At 45.9% G+C, this 14722-nt stretch overlaps 1 protein-coding gene across 6 annotated transcripts in view; it reads right to left on the reverse strand.

Annotated features, from left to right (window-relative positions):
* Positions 1–4103: 4103 nt before the first annotated feature.
* dnajc6 (DnaJ (Hsp40) homolog, subfamily C, member 6) overlaps positions 4104–14722 on the reverse strand; it is a 30427-nt gene continuing 19808 nt past the window's right edge. For 4 of the 6 annotated variants that reach the window (XM_034293882.1, XM_034293881.1, XM_034293879.1 and 1 more), the window contains 14 exons: positions 14535–14668; positions 13814–14008; positions 13430–13547; positions 12907–12986; positions 12564–12757; positions 12109–12135; positions 11463–11852; positions 11221–11376; positions 8413–8511; positions 7941–8078; positions 7485–7820; positions 7204–7352; positions 6725–6901; positions 4104–6374 (listed from right to left, as the gene is read on the reverse strand). In XM_034293882.1, the coding sequence (XP_034149773.1) occupies positions 6273–6374; positions 6725–6901; positions 7204–7352; positions 7485–7820; positions 7941–8078; positions 8413–8511; positions 11221–11376; positions 11463–11852; positions 12109–12135; positions 12564–12757; positions 12907–12986; positions 13430–13547; positions 13814–14008; positions 14535–14668 (2295 nt within the window). In that variant the 3' untranslated portion in view covers positions 4104–6272. The remainder of the gene's footprint in view (positions 6375–6724; positions 6902–7203; positions 7353–7484; positions 7821–7940; positions 8079–8412; positions 8512–11220; positions 11377–11462; positions 11853–12108; positions 12136–12563; positions 12758–12906; positions 12987–13429; positions 13548–13813; positions 14009–14534; positions 14669–14722) is intronic. The other 2 variants (XM_034293880.1, XM_010872397.4) reach the window with 2 other exon arrangements.

Here is a 14722-nt window from a genome sequence, read left to right on the forward strand (position 1 = left end):
CTCCACCATCCCAAACCGACTACAGTGCAGGAAATGCTATCATTCTTGGGGCTCACGGGGTAAAGCCGCAATTACATCCCAAACTACTCAGGACTCACAGGGCCACTTAGAGCGCTAGTTAAAGAGCAGGGAATGCGTAAACTTAAAGCCACACTCAATTCTACTTGCCCGGCCGACCAGGCCTTCATTATGCTGAAACAACAACTAGCCACCGCAGCTGATTTGGCAATTCCCGACTACACAAAACCCTTTTTTCTAGATGTTTCTGAAACAGGACAAGTCATGAACGGGGTCCTGTTTCAGAAAAAAGGGGGAGATAGGAACATCCTTATGTACATAATTGTAGGATTTGACAAAACCGGAAAAAGGCACCCCGCCTGCACACAGCATGCAGCGGGGGTGGTGAGACTCATTAAAAAATGCGCACACATGGTAATGGGACATCAACTTCAGATACTTACAACACACAGTGTAGTGGCGTAAGTAAATTCACAGATGTTCACTATGACTTCCCTCAGGCAACAACACCTAAGCAAAATTCTCGGGGCTCCAAATTTGACTTTCACACACAAGGGGATAAATATGGCAGACCGGATGGGGACGGGGCTACCACATGAGTGCGCGCAAGAGGTAGTGAGGGAGAGTAAGACACGAACCGATCTGGAGGCAGAACACCTCCAAGGGGCAGAGGACTTCTTCACTGATGGGTGTTGTTTCAGACACGAACAAGATGGGCTGAGGGCGGCCTTTGCGGTAGTGAAACTAACACCAGAGGGTCTAGTCACGGTCAAAGCAGAGAGACTTCAAGGGCTGCAGTCAGCCCAGAGAGCAGAAGTGAGAGCAGTGATAGAGGCACTCAGGCAGGCCAGGGGGAAGAGAGTAAACATTTACACAGATTTGGCATACGCGGTAGGCGCAGCGCACGTGCAGCTAGGACAGTGGTTAAAAGCTGGGTTTAGAACAGCAGGGGACGAACCGATTAAACACGAGGCGGAGATGAGAGAACTAGCCGAGGCCCTAGACCTGCCCGAAAAGGTAGCAATCATAAAATGCAAAGGACACGATAGCTCAAATAGTGCAGTAGCTCAGGGAAATCAAGCGGCAGACACAGCAGCAAAACAGGCAGCAGGGTACACTCCGCGAGTGATGATGGTAAGAGCAGAAGAGGAAGTGGGGTGGGGAGAAGGCCCTGAGAGAGACGAGCTAGTGAGACATCAAAAGGGGGCGTTCCCCATGACGACGAGACCTGGACAAGAGATAGTGATAGACTACACGGACATGGGGGAAACAGTACGGGGGTGCCGTTACATGTTAGTGTGTGTGTGGACATGTTCACAGGGTGGCCAGAAGGGAGGACAGTCAGACAGTGATCAAGTGTTTAGTGAACCAGTACATTCCCAGACACGGCTTCCCAGAGAAAATCAGGTCAGACAATGGGACTCACTTTAAGAACAGTGATTTACAGAAGGTAGAGAGCTTATTGGGCCTAAAACATGCTTTTGGCACTGTATACCACCCACAGTCCCAGGGAAAGGTAGAAAGGATTAACCAAAATTTAAAAAACAAGTTGGCTAAGATATGTGCACAGACTGAATTGAACTGGGTAGATGCAATGCCACTCATGACGATTCGATGCTTGTTAAATCAGAACACTATGTTCACCCCATACGAGCTGTTAACAGGGAGACAGTTTCCAGGACCAGCCGCAGGGCCTGCGGTCCCGGAAGGGGTAAAGTGGCCCAAAGATCACAGAGTGTATTTTGATAAATTGCGAGCTCTCGTTTCAGAATTCACCAACAGAGTCGGAGAACAGAGGAACCTGCACCCGCTGGACCAGAACCTGCCCCAGGCGGAGTGGGTGCTGCTGAAGGTCATCAAACGAAAGTGGTCGGAGCCAAGGTGGACGGGTCCTCATCAGGTGGTGGAGAGAACGAGCCATGCGGTCCGCCTGAGGGACAAAGGAGAGACGTGGTACCATTGGAGCCAGTGTACACCAGCGCAGGAGCCAGGGAGATCACTGACGGACCTCATCCAAATTGGGAAGGTGGAGCTCGCCCCAGTGTGGACGGAAGGAGGACCAAAACCAGCTGGACCGTTGCCAGGAGCGGACCCCAGGATACTGCGGGACTACGAGAGAGAGAAGGAGACAAAGGACGGCGCCAGGGGAATAGACTTTTAGGGGAAGGAACCGAAAGAATACTGTAACAAAAGGGGGTTTGGGACACCGAGTGGCTGCTACCACTCGTACCAAGATGACAGGGTTACAGAGAAAGGTCTGGGGAGATGATAGTAGAATGAAATGGTACCTGGGCATTGGTGGAATAATGATATGTGTGTTGTATGTTGCTACAGGTTTCCCTGGTTGGCATCGGGTCTCCATTTCCCCAGCAAGAAGGCAGGTGACACAAAAAAAGGACGCCTGCCTGAAGAAGTGAGGGGGTAACGAATTGGATTATATCAAAGGGTCACATACTGCTTTCAAGCTTGATTTATGTTCGGTCATAGCTTGCGGGAGATATAATGGCTCGTGGAGGAATTACCATCTGTTTGTGTGTCACACTCCATTGGTAGATGTGGCATGTGCCATGTGGGGACGTCCACCGGTTGATGGGTGGTGCCAGGGATGGGACAAGGTCCGAGTGTATACTGGACAGTGGCAGCCCGGACTCACGCGGGGACCAAATGCCACCATGTGGAACTCGTTTAAGTTCCAACGAGATTTCAGCCCCTCCCAGAATCCACTCACCCTGTCTATCGGAGGTTGGTACCGCTCTCCTTACCAAGGAGCAAACAAAATATATTTGGTTCTCGGAGTGGAAAAGCTTTTGGAGACAAACCAGTTACCAGTCGTTTTGGCACTGTGGGCTGGTGCCAAGTACTGCTGGAAAAGGGAATCTGCATCTACATAAAGCTTGTCAGCAGATGGAAGCATGAAGTGCTCTAAAATCTGATAAAATACAGTTGACCAACAAAAGCAGATGACATGGCACCCCAAATCATCACTGACTGTGGAAACTTCACACTGGACTTCAAGCCACTTGGTTTCTGTGCCTCTTCACTCTGGGACGTTGATTTCCAAATGAAATGCAAAATGCACTTTCTTCTGCAGAGAGGATTTTGGACCACTGAGCAATGGTCCAGTTGTTTTTCTCCTTCGCCCAGGTAAGATGGTTCTGATGTTGTCTCTGGTTCAGGAGTGGCTTGACACTAGGAATGTGACACTTGTAGCCCATTTCCTGGACACATCTGTGTGTGGTGGCTCTTGATGCACCGACTCCAGCCTCAGTCCACTCTTTGTTAAGCTCCCCAAGTTCTTGAATCGGCTTTGCTTGACAATCCTCTCAAGTCTACAGTTATCCCTGTTGCTTGTGCTCCTTTTCCTACCACACTTTTCCCTTCCAGTCAACTTTCCATGAAAATGCTGACACAGAACTCTGCGAACAGCCAGCCCTTTTAGCAATGACCTTCAATGGTTTACCCTCCTCGTGGATGGTGTCAATGAGTGTCTTCTGGTCAACTGTCAAGTCAGCAGTCTACCCCATGATTGTGGTTGTGTGTACTGAATCAGAGTGAGAGATTGAAGGTTTCTAGGAGTTAATTCGCTGATTATACCTCTTCTTAGGTTGAATAAAGTACATTTTCTATTCTAATATTTTGAGATATTGGATTTTTGATTTTCATGAGATGTAAGCTGTAATCATCAAGATACCTCTAGAATATGTTTTGGATCTCAGTATTCTTAAATAATTATAGGACTCAGATAAATAAATGTAGTCAGTTTATTATTGAATATAGTTTTACATTAAGTCACACCAACTATATTTCGACATCTACACTTTCCCTATTGCATGACAATCAGGACGGAGGAAACCGGTGCCCTCTAGCGGCCAACATGTGATTCTAGACGTGATTACTGTTATCTGCCATAAATATGTCTGGACAAATACAATATATGTTCATATATGGTATAAATATATTGGTAATTAAGAATAACAATCTTGACTGGACTTAGATTTTGGGTCACACAAAAGTCCCAGAATGTATAGCTGCAGAATAATCTGTAGGAAAATAATTTTGTCCCACAAATTAAAACAGACGCACAATTAGTTTGTTGTTTCTCAGTCTTTTTTTTCTCTATTTATTTGTGCATTGCACTTCATCACTATGTACATCCTGTTGGGGTGAACAGAACCCAGAAGAACAACACAGTAACAGAAGTGTACGCTATTAGCAGTAATACCTTTACAGCAGACAAGCAAACACATACGGTAGTTGTATCCAAATTGTATCACATCCTCACGTACGTACAACAGTTCTAACAACACACATCCACTATGTGTATAGAGGTTAGCGTTTTAACATTGCCTTAAGATTGCAGATTGACAGAGATTTCAGTCAGCGAGGGGCCTATATGGGTTATAGGGAGCATATAGGGAATATCTCTGACGCACCCACACACACCCACACACAAACTAACCTCAGTGTACATACATACGGTGCATACTACACAGCCACAGCTCCTGCCATTGGTATAGTCACCAGATAAAGCAGCAATCCAGGAAATGGTTGACAATGTCAGTATGCAAGAGGTGCAACAGAAACTGGGGGATGTTTGTATCATATTAAATATCTGTGCAGTTTCTCTCGCTCTCTTTTATGTAAATGGTCCACAAAGATAAAGAGAACCAACCTAAACATTGATATGCAATTTTTAGTATGTTAAGACATAGTTGTACAAGGCATTGTACCGTGTGTTTTTATGAAATCCTTCAATAGTGGTAACAAAGGTCACATGAGGTCATACTGGGGTAGGAAAGTTGAGGAGTCCATGTTATGGTCTGGATAGCGGTTTAACAAACTCCAGAATCATGAGCATGTTTTATGAAATTACACCATGTTCGCCAAGATAAGTTTCCAAGTTCTTTCATTAGTGGTCCCAGTCAGTGCATGCAGAAAAGATGAGCTTCCAACAAATGTGAACGCAAAGCCCCACTTCACTTAATGGGCGGTTTTGAAACACCCATCTGGAAAAAACATGAATTTCTTATTATTCAATAGAAAATTATTCAGCTGGAGACAGAGATAGCACAATACTGTAACCTACAACAAAAAATCTGCAGAAATAAAAATAAAAACATCTTTGGGAGAGAAAACAAAAAGCATCAGAGAAAGATTCAAACATCTGACAGTAAAGGTCAATAAATTAACATTATTAAAATGTAGTACACTACAAATTATGTTGATAGGCTTAATGAAACATTAGCAGCAACTGTTTAGTTCCTACATAAGTACAGTAGTGTGATATGGGATCATTTTGCAATATCCTTTACATTCCATGGTTCCTTAGAGGACAGTGAGTACCTTTAGGGTGACTGAAGGCTGGAATCAGTCTTTAGACAACAAAAGACATGTACACATTTTTTAAGACTGAGGATAAATAAACACATGAACCAACCAGTTAAAAAAAAAAACACTGAGTCACTTTTATGTGACAAAAACCTGTAGGCCTTGGTGTATGAGTCACCCTTGATAATTATCTGGGTAGCTCTCAGCTGGAGTCCTGCGGAAGCACATTTGATCCAGCTCAAAACTTTGCAATCTCACGCTTAGGTTACCGTCTATTATGATATTTGCTTTACCCTTAAAGCTGCCGAGGAAAAATGTCAACCAGACCCTATCTCAGCTAGTGATTCCTATTGCGGTGTGAATGTAATAGTGGATATACATGTTATGTGAATGTTATGTATGCTTAGTTGATGAATATTGTAAATGAAGACATGGTGTAAACATTGCTATGGCAGATTTAAAGGAATCCCAGCCCAGAGGTTTTGTTCCAAATCAAACAGGTGACAGTGTGTAGAACATTGTCTTCATCCTTGGCGACCCCTTTTCATAAAGTCCTGTATACATCCTGGCTACAACATACCACCTGGCTAACAACACTGGAACTACAGGTAAGTCCTATAATCTGTCTGGTGTCTTCATTTCTGCTGACGTCCGCAGACAGCTGGAGGATGCTGTGTTCAGGTTGGTTCAGGACTCTGCTAGGACATGTGGGATAAGCTTGACCAGTTTTTGTCGGACAGTCCCACCAGCAGATGCTTGCTGTAGGCATCTGTTTTCCTAACACGGTTACACTGTTAGTCTGGCTACTGAAGTCTCTACGGAGTCCACGGAACGGAAGAGAGAAGGAGGGGGGAACCACAGACCTGATGGGGCTGGATTATGGATCACAAGGTGGGTCACGGAAGGTGAGCAGGAACTCTCTTGGCTCAGTAGAGTGCTTTTTGTCCTTGGCTATCAAATTCTGACCAGGCATCATTCAGTTCCATAAAAATCATCTTGGCGTATTGTTCATAGGGCTGTCCCGTGGCCTGGGAGGAATGGAAAACCCAACCATCATTTACTGGACAGGTGAAATGGGAAATGTGGGTTATGTACTGTCCCTTCTAGAATTTGCAGTGTTTTTGTGTTCACTGTGGGATAATATGCTAGATTTTACTGTAGCAATAATGACATTTTGCATGGCAACTGGTGTCAATTTTCAGAAGAATTGGACAATGAAAAAGACATCACAGTAAAAGTATGTTTTGGTTTTAAACCCTTATTGTCATAGAGGGATGCAACTTCAGATAGTTTGTCTGTGTATGTGAGTAGGCATGTGTGCTAGCTTGTATACAGTAGGTGTGTATATTAAACTGTGCAGCAAATCCTTCCATCTCACCTTATCTGGATGAACAACTAACACAGCTTTACGGTAGACCTTCTTGACCTGCTCTGGGGTCACCAGGTCAGCCATGCCCACTGGCTTCCAGCGGGTCTCTCCTTCCCACAGCACTGTGTGCATGGTGGACAGCAGGGCCCGGATGTTACGCTCTTTCCCCTCGATCCAGTCCAGAATCTGGGGAGAGCCAGTGACAGAGGAAAAGGGATCTCACAACAGAAATGTCACATGCTTTCTTTAGTTGTGTATCTTTTGTTGAGAGATCACCCTCCCCAAACAATCCAAATCTTGTAAGTGCAAGTGATTGGCCACTGTAAAACAACCTTCAGTTTCAGACTAGTGATTGACCACTGCAAAACAATCTTGGGTTTATGACTAGTGATTGACCACTGCAAAACAATCTTGGGTTTATGACTAGTGATTGACCACTGCAAAACAATCTTGGGTTTATGATTAGTGATTGACCACTGTAAAACTACCTTGAGTTTCTCAGGGTCCATCTCTTTAGCCATCTCTTCCTTCCTCATCTCTGCTATTGTCCTGGGACCTTCTTTCTTTTTGGCTCCAGCAAAGCCTTGACCAGACAGCAGGTCATCAAAGTTAGCCGTTGCCACTTTGGGCTTGGAACCTGGTAGAAAGGACATATCACCCACTTACAATACAGCAATACATCATATTATGCGTGGGTTCTTATCACAAAGGACTACAAATCCCAACACAGCAGCATAGTCACCAGCCTCTCAGTCTGCCACTGACTCACCCATGTTGGGCTGTGGTTTCCCCGCTGCATTGGGAGCAGCACCTCCTCCCATGGCGGAGAAGCTGACATTGTAGTTGGGTCTGTTGGACGGTGAGGTGTGGGGTATGGAGTGGCTGGGGCTGGGCTTGGGCTGTGGGGCTGGGCCACCCTGGGCTTGGGGCTGCCAACCGGCCTGTCCACCACTGCCACCAGGCTGCCAGGAGGGGAATCCTGTATTGGCCTGCCACCCTCCGCCATGCTGGGGCGATGGAGGCGGCCGTGACGGGGAACCCATGGGGGGGAAGGCAGGGGTGGTGCCTGTAGGGGTGGTGGGCTTACTGGAGAAGCAAGGTCCTCCTATAAGAAGGAATCAACACGGATCATCCGGCGAATGACTATAAGGTAACCATGACAATGACATAATATGACATTACATCTTTTCAAGCAGTATATGCAGTATTGAAAGCCGTCACTGACCTCCCAGACTGCCACCCAGGTTTCCAATGTCGGCAAAGGGGTCCAGGGTATTTGGTTTGACCTGGTGTGTGGGGGTGCTGTGGACTGACCCGGTAGGACTGGTACTGGCTGACTTACTGCCCATACCGAAACCCCCTCCTAACACAAGACACAACATCAAACAACCAGCAGGGGGCTCTGCTACACATTCATGCTTGCTAATTGAAAAACGATGTGTATGTGTGTCTGCTCACATTCTACTATACTGACCAGGAACAAAAATCCCCAGATGGGTAACAAAACAAGGCCAACATTTTCATTTTAAAACTAGGGTAAGAATTAGGGTTACAGATTAGGAGAGTTAAGGTCAGTGGTTTTTAGGGGTTTTTGGGGTTAAAGTTTGGGACTGGGTTACAGGTTAGGAAGAAAAACATTTTGAATGGGAATACATTTTAGGGTGACAGGACTATAAAAACATTAAATATGTGTGTACCTGGAGCTGCTGGTTTCTTCCAGTCCCAGCCTCCCATAGCATTGGGAGGCTGCTGAATGGTCACCACAGGGGGGGTGGGCGGGACTGGGGAGCTCCGGCCTATCAGAGCACACAAACATCAGACAGGCTAAACTTATGTAGCAGCTGAAAAGACACATCTGAGAGGTTGAAGATGACTTCTTAAAAACAGACTTTTCCATTTTCTTGGAGGAACCTGTAGAGGATTGCAACAGACAGATCTCACAGAAATCATGCAGCCATCACACATTTACAGAAGGGCAATGTGCTATTAAAATGAATCAAAATCGAGTTAAAGTTCAGTGTTTTCTATTTTATACTTGTTACCTATTGGAAGGTACAACCTGTGTGGAACTATTCATTTAACTGCTTGTTTAATGCAATGGCGTTTGCAGCGTTTGTTATCTTTGTGCCGTTGCCATAGCTGGTTAGGCAAAACCTCTCAACCCTTGTGGTATATTTACTCCCATAGTAAGTTTGTTTGTAGGCACCGACACTGAAGCCAAAACGTTTAATAACCATGCTGTTGTCTATGTGGGACAATATATCTTGGTGCAACTCGCTAACTTGAAGCAGACATCTTCGCTAGCAGTTGCAGTGTTAACTCAAACTAAAATTGAAAAACAATCAGGTATTTAAACAAAATGAGTCCAGGTATTTAAGTAATCTACAAAAATACAGCACCTACAGCACCCGCAAGAAAAATTATTACGGACGTACAGTTTTGCTCAAAAGTATGTATACCCTTGGTGAATTGGTAATATGTACCATTTGTGAAGAAAACATGTATTTTATTTCTTATGGGATACACATTCAACTTTACAGAATAACAGAATGGCACAATCATGAAACAAAACACAGCAAAAAAGAAGAAAAATGAACTGACCTCTGTTCAAAAGCCTGGATACTCTTAGTTCTGTGTATTGTACTGTGTATTGTCCCCTTTAGCATCAATGACCACAAGCAGTCTTTTGTAAGAGTTGTCCATGAGGCCCTGAATTCTTGCAGGTGGTATAGCAGCCCATTAATCTTGGCATAATGCCTCCAGGTCTTTGGTCGTCTTGCATGAACCGCACAGTTGAGATCTCCCCAGAGTGGCTCGATGATATTAAGGTCAGGAGACTGTGATGGCCACTCCAGAACCTTCACCTTTTTCTGCTGTAACCACTGGAGGGTCAACTTGGCCTTGTGCTTAGGGTCATTGTCATGCTGGAAAGTCCAAGAGTGTCCCATGTGCAGCTTTCGTGTAGAAGAATGCAAATTGCCTGCCAGTATTTTCTGATAACATGTTGCATTCATCTTGCCATCAATTTTCACAAGATTCCCCGTGCCTTTAGGGCTCACACACCCTCAAAACATCAGTGAGCCACCACCATGCTTCACAGTAGGGAAGGTATTCTGTCCACTATAGGCCTTGTTGACCTTTATCCAAACATAGTGCTTATGGTTGTGACCATAAAGCTCTGCAGCACTGGGAAAAATGAAGAGACCACTGCACCTTTTTTTTTCCTTTCCAAAAAAGTTTAAAAGAAAAGTTTTGAGTGAGGAACAGATGCGTTCAATTTGCAGTGGTCTCTTAATTTTACCCCCTCCTGTTCCTCACCTACCTTTTCAACTGTATTTTGGTCTCGTCACTCCAAACTACAGTGTGCCAGAAGCTGTGAGGCGTGTCAAGGTGTTGTTGGGCATATTGTAACCATGCTTTTTTGTGGCATTGGCGCAGTAAAGGCTTCTTTCTTGCTTCTTGACCATGAAGCAATTTTTTCATAATGTGCTCCTTGAAACAACCACACTGTCTTTTTCCAGAGCAGCCTGTATTTCTCCTGAGGTTTCCAGTGGGGTTTTCTTTGTTTCCCTAACAATTCGTCTGGAAATGTTGGCAGAAATCTTTCTTGGTCCACCTGACCTTGGCTTGGTATGAAGAGATCCCCAAATTTTTCTTAATAAGTGATTGGACAGTACTGACTGGCATTTGCAATGCTTTGGATATCTTTTAATCTTCCATCATTATAAAGTTCCATTACTTTTTTACCCAGGTCTTTTGAAAAAAAAAATATATCTGTTCCCCATGGCTCAGTATCTAGCCTGTTCAGTGCATCCACGTGAGAGCTAACAAACTCATTGACTATTTATAAACAGGCACTGATTGCAATTTAAAAAGTCACAGGTGTGGGAAATTCACCTTTAATCACAATTTTAACCTGTGTGTGTCACCTTGTGTGTCTGTAACAAGGCCAAACATTCAAGGGTATGTAAACATTCGATCATGGCCATTTGGGTGATTTCTGTAATAATTATGATTTAAAAAGGAGCACAAAAACTATGTGATAATAAATTATTTCTTATGATCACTATCCTTAAATATTTTCTAAATCAAAGCCAAACTTTCACAATTTCTGCCAGGGTATGCAAACTTATGAGCACAACTGTACAATGCAACGATGCCCATTGCCTCGTGTGAACTGAATATCATTCACCGTTTTTGGAGCTGAAAGCCGTCAATATCGCAATATCGATTATTTATCGATTAATTGTGCAGCGCTAGGTTAGAGTTAAGGTTTGTTGCTACGCATTCATCATTGAGGCAACTAATTACATCATTAATGCCTTAAAGAAAAAAATCCATCCAGAAAAATATTAAATAATGAAATATTTAATATGCAGATTATGACCATGCATATATAGTATGTCCATAACCCAACAGAATGGCTGGATCGTCAGTGTCATGGATGCAGTGAAAGAATGGTGGATTTACATTGACTCTACAGATGCAGTTTAGTCATGCCTCACCCATGCCAGTGTTCTGCATAGTGGGGGATGGCGAACGAGCTGCATGCAGGAGGGGGGCAGGCTGCCCCAGGTTACCGAGGTTACCTGCTGGAGCCAGGAAGGAACCCATCAGCTCCTGTGGCTTGGGCATCGGACCAGCCCCAAACGGGTCGAACGCTGGGTGGGCAGAGAGAAAAGCATCCAGCGTTACCACTCAATTCAAAGGTGTTATTAGCCTCAGGGTCTGATCAGTACCTACGTACCTGGAGAAGGACAGGAGGACGTGGAGGGAGGGGGTATTTTCTGGGGGGTGGACTGGGCCGAAGTAGGCCCGCTACCTGTTTGGGGAGAGGCCCCGAACAGATCCCCCAACAGGTCTGTGGTGGTGGGGAGCGGGGCAGTGGGACACGGAGGGTTCACAGAAGCCCCATCCAGGCCAAGGAGGTCCACCTCTTCTGGGGGTGGAGGTGCAGCCACAGGGGCCTGGGGCGGCTCTGGTCGTTTGGGGCCCCTGGAGCCAGGCTGGGCCCCTCCGGGTTTCTCCACACTAGCGTTGCTCTGCTGGCTGGACAGAGACAGCATCTCCTCATCAGAAGGCTCACTCTCCTCCCCGTGAGGACGGCCTTCCGGTCCGCCCTGGGAACGGCTGGGCTCTACAATGGCCAGAGACAGGACAGAGGGAGGGAGAGAGATAAGCAGCAGGTCACATCAGGAAAGCCTGGGGTCGACGGGCTCGTTTCCCACAAGGTATTGTACAGGACACTTGCTAAAGCCATCCACACTGCTAGCCACTGCAGTAGTGACTTGGCTAATCTAAAGATACGCATCACGCAAGCTGTCTGCACCGAGGACCTGACTTCCTCTAACTATGGTCGCTAGTGTCGCTATCTCTTCTACTCTAGATCTTACCCTCCAAATCCAGTCCCTCCATCTCATCTTGGAAGGAGAAAATGAAGGCAACATTAGCATAGACTTCACCAGCAGCCCTCCGGTACTCCTGTCCATGTGAGTGTCTGTGTACCTAGGTTCTATTTGGGTGAGTACATCATGTCAGTGGACCTGTCTTTTTATGTGGGCCACTTGTCCCTGCTCATCATTGTCTATCTGTATGCATATTTGTATCTGTGTGTACATACAAGCTGGGGTATGTGGGTGGGTGCGTGTGCATGTGTCTGTGCGTATGTGTATAAGCATTGTGTATAAGCATTTGTGTATAAGCATTGTGTATAAGCATTTGTGTGCGCGCGCCCATCTGGACTGAAACAGCGTCCATCTGTGACTCTGAATATGTGTGATTGACCATCTGTACTGTGTGTGTGCGCCTTTGTGTGTGTGTGTCTATCAGTGTGTTGTCTTCCCCTTACCTGCGATGGCAAGTGCGTCCTGGTGCTCTTGGTGACAGGAGAACAGTACGTTGGGGATGAGGTCTTTATTCGGGAACTGCTCCCAGGGCGGGGTCAGGTCCTTCTGCTTGTCTGTACTCTCCACCTCAATGTCCACCAACACATGGAACAGCTGGGGGTACTTCTCTGGGGAGTCACAGGCATCGAGCTCGGGCCTAGAAATGTGTGTAGGTGAATGTGTGTGTCAGATAGTTTCTTAATTCTTTATATCAAAAAAGCCATTGTCCATAACACAACATACACTTACCTTTGAACATGACATAATACTGAACACATTAACTGAAGACAGGAAACAGGTACTCACTTTGTAAACTTTAACACTGTGGTGCCCGGAGCGATGAAGCCTGTGTGGAACTGGATCTGGAATATCTGGGTGTTAGACACCTGCAAACACCCACCAGGATTCACAGAGTTATTAGGAAGAACAAGCGTTTCCAACAAAGACACTGTAAAGACATGTCCGCCGGGGACCGACGATTCCATGAAGATCGTACAGCCTCTGTCAGATTAGTCTGTAATCCAATATCTCTAACTCCCAGAGCGTAATCTTAGCCAGTTACTGCCAATGTTTCAGAACAAACATCACCTCCCGTAGCATAGTGTACCATGATCTATGTGAGTGTCATTGCTAGCGTGCTAGTGTAACAGGTCCTACTCAAACCCGGGTCCTCAGGATGGGAGTCGGGGGCCCTGGCCGAGGAGGCTAAAACCCATGTGCCCTCGCGTCTGTCGCTCGAGCACCTCTTAAGGCGTCGGGGAGTGGGTTTTCCAATCGTTTGCGCAGCACTCGCTGGTCTCTGTTACACTAGGCTAGCACTATAATGTACCTTGGCTTGCAGTCGTCCTCCGATGGTGTTCCTCATGTGATAGACCGAGATGACCACGTCACCTTGGACCTTGACACCGAGAGGAAAGACCACCTTCCCCTCCTGAACCCTGTGCTCTCTGGGAGACAGGCCGACAGACAGGAGAAAGAAATGATAGTCAGAGATGGTGCGTGTATGTGTGGATGTGTACTACTGTTCTCATGACAACCAGTCTTTACAAGTGTTGTACGCCACAGCAAATCATCGGAGCCAGTCCTCTTTTAAGGCTATTTTAATCTTGGGGTAGGGATAAGGTTAGTGTCAGAGTTATATATGAGGGAATATAGGATTGGACAAAAAAACATTCACATACAAGTAAAGTTGTGTGTGTGTGTGTATACCAACCGCATCCTCTCATAGTCCTGTGCTGTAGAGAAGATCTTCGTCTCTCCTATGAGGACCTCACAGAAAGGTCTGCAGCCGATGCGTTGTTTGTTGAAGCAAGGTACGGGACTCATGGTGACGGCCTTGACCACGAGCGGCTTGGAGTGGGGCAGGGAGGGCTTCTCTGACACCATGTTGCACACATAGCCTATGTACCTAGACCGGAGAGAGAAACATACCCATGGTTACACCACACACCCAACACGCCTGAACAATGTGTATAACGCCTGAAAACCAGCTATCAATATATAGGAATACAGGGGGTGGAATGTTTGTGAAGTTATCTACTAGAAACGTATTTGTACGCTGTGTATTTGTTGGTGGAAAAGTCCGAAATCAAAATCGCGCGGCAGTTTTGATTGACCGGGTTTTGCACACATCAGCCACCTCGTTGGGATTGTACCTAATCAGCAATCGGAGGAAGAAATGGCTTGTGTAATAAAACCATGCCCTGAAACTCTGTGGGAAAACATTGGAAATAGGAGGACAGAAGGTTCTACGTATCTCACAGTCAGGGAGGTGAAGAATGTTGACATGGATCATTTGATTTGGCTAGAATTGCAACTGATTTGTTTTCCACTGCAATTATTAGCAATCAGTTAGCATAAACACACAAAGGAATGCCTGTACACACACACACACACACACACACATGCAAAGAGACAAACACTGTGTACCCTACCTCCTGTGCGAGGGCCAGAGGCCTGAGCCGGGTCTCTTGGCGCTAAGCAGCTGCATGGCGGGCACAGGATCGGTGAAGAGGTGGCAGAAGCAGAACATGGCACAGACCAGCACACCTGAGGCGGCGCGGCCGTCCTTTAGAGGGAGAACGAGAGAGCGACAGTATTGCTCCTTGGCTCAACACCTTCC

The sequence above is a fragment of the Esox lucius genome, chromosome 8, assembly GCF_011004845.1.
Source record: "Esox lucius isolate fEsoLuc1 chromosome 8, fEsoLuc1.pri, whole genome shotgun sequence".
Classification (NCBI taxonomy): Eukaryota; Metazoa; Chordata; class Actinopteri; order Esociformes; family Esocidae; genus Esox; species Esox lucius.